General features: G+C 34.9%; 1 protein-coding gene across 1 annotated transcript in view; it reads left to right on the plus strand.

Moving 5' to 3' along the window:
• The first annotated feature begins 1,126 nt into the window (after positions 1–1,126).
• The window catches only part of LOC106884383 (ADP-ribosylation factor-like protein 8B), a 61,698-nt gene continuing 60,115 nt past the window's right edge, over positions 1,127–2,709 (plus strand). Inside the window, exon 1 of the mRNA XM_014935737.2 lies at positions 1,127–2,134. Within this exon, the coding sequence (XP_014791223.1) occupies positions 2,012–2,134 (123 nt within the window). The 5' untranslated portion in view covers positions 1,127–2,011. The remainder of the gene's footprint in view (positions 2,135–2,709) is intronic.

Genomic DNA, 2,709 nt, shown 5'->3' on the forward strand with positions numbered 1-2,709 from the left:
TGTATATATATATATATATATATATATATATATATATGTATGTGCATGTTTGTCCCCCACCCCCAACATCGCTTGACAACCGATGCTGATGTGTTTACGTCCCCGTAACTTAGCGGTTCGGCAAAAGAGACCGATAGAATAATGTACTAGGCTTACAAAGAATAAGTCCTGGGGTCGATTTGCTCCAGCATGGCCACAGTCAAATGACTGAAACATGGAAGAGTAAAAGAGAATATATATATATATATATATAGTCGTGGCTGTGTGGTAAGAAGTTTGCTTCCAACCGTATGGTTCCAGGTTCAGTCTCACACCATTGTCATCTTGAGCAAGTGTCTTCTATTATAGCCTCGGGCTGACTAAAGACGGAAACTCAAAGAAGCCTGTTGTATACATACATGTGTGTGTGCCTTTGTTTAACCCTCTTCACCGCTTGATAGCTGGTGATGGTGCGTTTACGTTCCGTAACTTAAGGGTTCGGTGCAAGAGACCGATAGACTACCAGACTTTAAAAAGTACTGGTGTCAATTCGTTCAACTAAAGTTCTTCAAAGCCGTGCCCCAGCTTGGCCACAGTCTTATGACTAAAATTTAAAAAATATATAGGCATATATGTGTGTGTGATGTACATATATCATTGATAAATGCACGAAACTTTCAAGCTTTGAGTAACACTAACTTCTACCGATCATTTATATATATATAAATATATATGTATGTATATATATATATATATATACACACACACACACATTCGTGTTTTGATTTCAATTTTCCTCTTGTGCTTTACCAAAGCTAAAGTGCGGGCACAAATTAAAAACACTAGCTCTGTCTAGGATGACATTTAATTATGTTTTAAGGGGTCACATGAGCGGAAGCGGAAATAGAACCATGAGTTACTGTCATGTGATTCGTCATTCCTCCCCTTCTTTACCTCGTACCACTTCTTCACTTACTCTCTCTCTGTTTCTTTACGTCTGTGTTCCTATGTGTGTGTGTATGTGTGTAATATTAACAACTCTTACTATCCCTCGTTATGTTTTTTTTATTATGCCACATTCCCCCTCTTATTGTTACATGATCTCTGACTATTCCTCATACTGGTTGTACTCTCTCTTTGCACCTTCCTCTTTTACTTTGTCTCTTTCGGTCCGAGCAACTCTCGCACAAGCACACACCAGTGGAAGGCCGCTTAGCCTCTTCCTAACTCTACCATTGCTAGTTTCACAAACAACACACACCCTAACTCTCTCTTTCTCCCCCTCTCTCTCCTTCTCTTAAACAGACACTGGTGTGCTACACATACATACATACACAAATACACATATTTAGTCATACACAAATATATATATTATTATTATACCGACGGAATATCGTGAATGAAAGGAAAGAGTATAGATCACAGCAACTGAATGATTAACAACACAACAAATATATATTTATATATATATAAAGAAGCAAGCTGCTGTCTTCTCGCTCGCTCTCTCTCTCTTTCTCTCTCTGCCTTGGTGTGTGTATATTAGGTTGTCTTGATAACTACCTTTAGTCAAAATATACACACCTTACAACTCTCATAGACACCTAAGCATATATTGGAAACCTTCGTCCTGCAAATATACAGTAGCAACCCAACGTTGTATTTATATATATATAGAAACACATACATACATGTGTATATAAGTATATATATATATATTATTCTATGTGTGTCTATATAAATCTACCCTTATCTATGATATAGTTTTATTGTTTTCTACCCGGAGTCAGCCAAAAGAAAGGAGAACAAGGAACAAAAAAAGTCAACAACTTGGTGATATATTTTATTTAGATTTCATTATATATTATATATATTTTACTATAATTATTATTGTTGCTGCAATTGTTCTTGTTATTACCATATTTTCCTTTTAACAAACTCTAAAACAAAACAAAAAAAGGAAAATTTTAGAAACATTAAAAGAAAGAAGAAGAAAAAAAAGAGTCTTGAAGGAGGTTGAGGAAAAATATTCATCATGTTAGCATTATTTCAAAGAATCCTTGATTGGTTTCGAAGTTTATTCTGGAAGGAAGAAATGGAATTAACCCTAGTCGGCTTGCAGTATTCTGGCAAGACAACGTTCGTTAATGTAATTGCGGTAAGTCATTCTACACACACATATATTATATACGTATACGACTACTATACAAATTCTACACATATATGAGCACTAATTATCCATAGTCTTGGAGGTAAGTCTTGGTACACATATATACGATCGTTGTATATAAGTCAGACAGGGTGGTAAGTCATTTCTACCCACAAACATATGATCAACATACACATTCAAAGTCACAAGCGAACACTCAACGGAAACCGCCCACTTCGACACATATACATGTGTGTGTGACTACCACAGCACAACACACTGGATATATGTGTGTATACATAGACAACATAAACTAGTATGTATAATGATTATATACACACATGTACATGTATCTATGAACATGACTAACGACATGTACGTTTATGTGCGTATACACGTATGATGATTTGTAGAACTTGTATACATTCCTTGCTATTTATGTTTCCTTAGCTCATGTTTTAACTGAATTATATGCGCACTATAATATATATATATATAAAGAGAGAGTGAGAAGTACGTGAGGATATATGTACAGGGACACGTATATATATATATATTTATATATATATATATATATATATATA

Source organism: Octopus bimaculoides, chromosome 3 (genome assembly GCF_001194135.2).
Source record: "Octopus bimaculoides isolate UCB-OBI-ISO-001 chromosome 3, ASM119413v2, whole genome shotgun sequence".
Classification (NCBI taxonomy): Eukaryota; Metazoa; Mollusca; class Cephalopoda; order Octopoda; family Octopodidae; genus Octopus; species Octopus bimaculoides.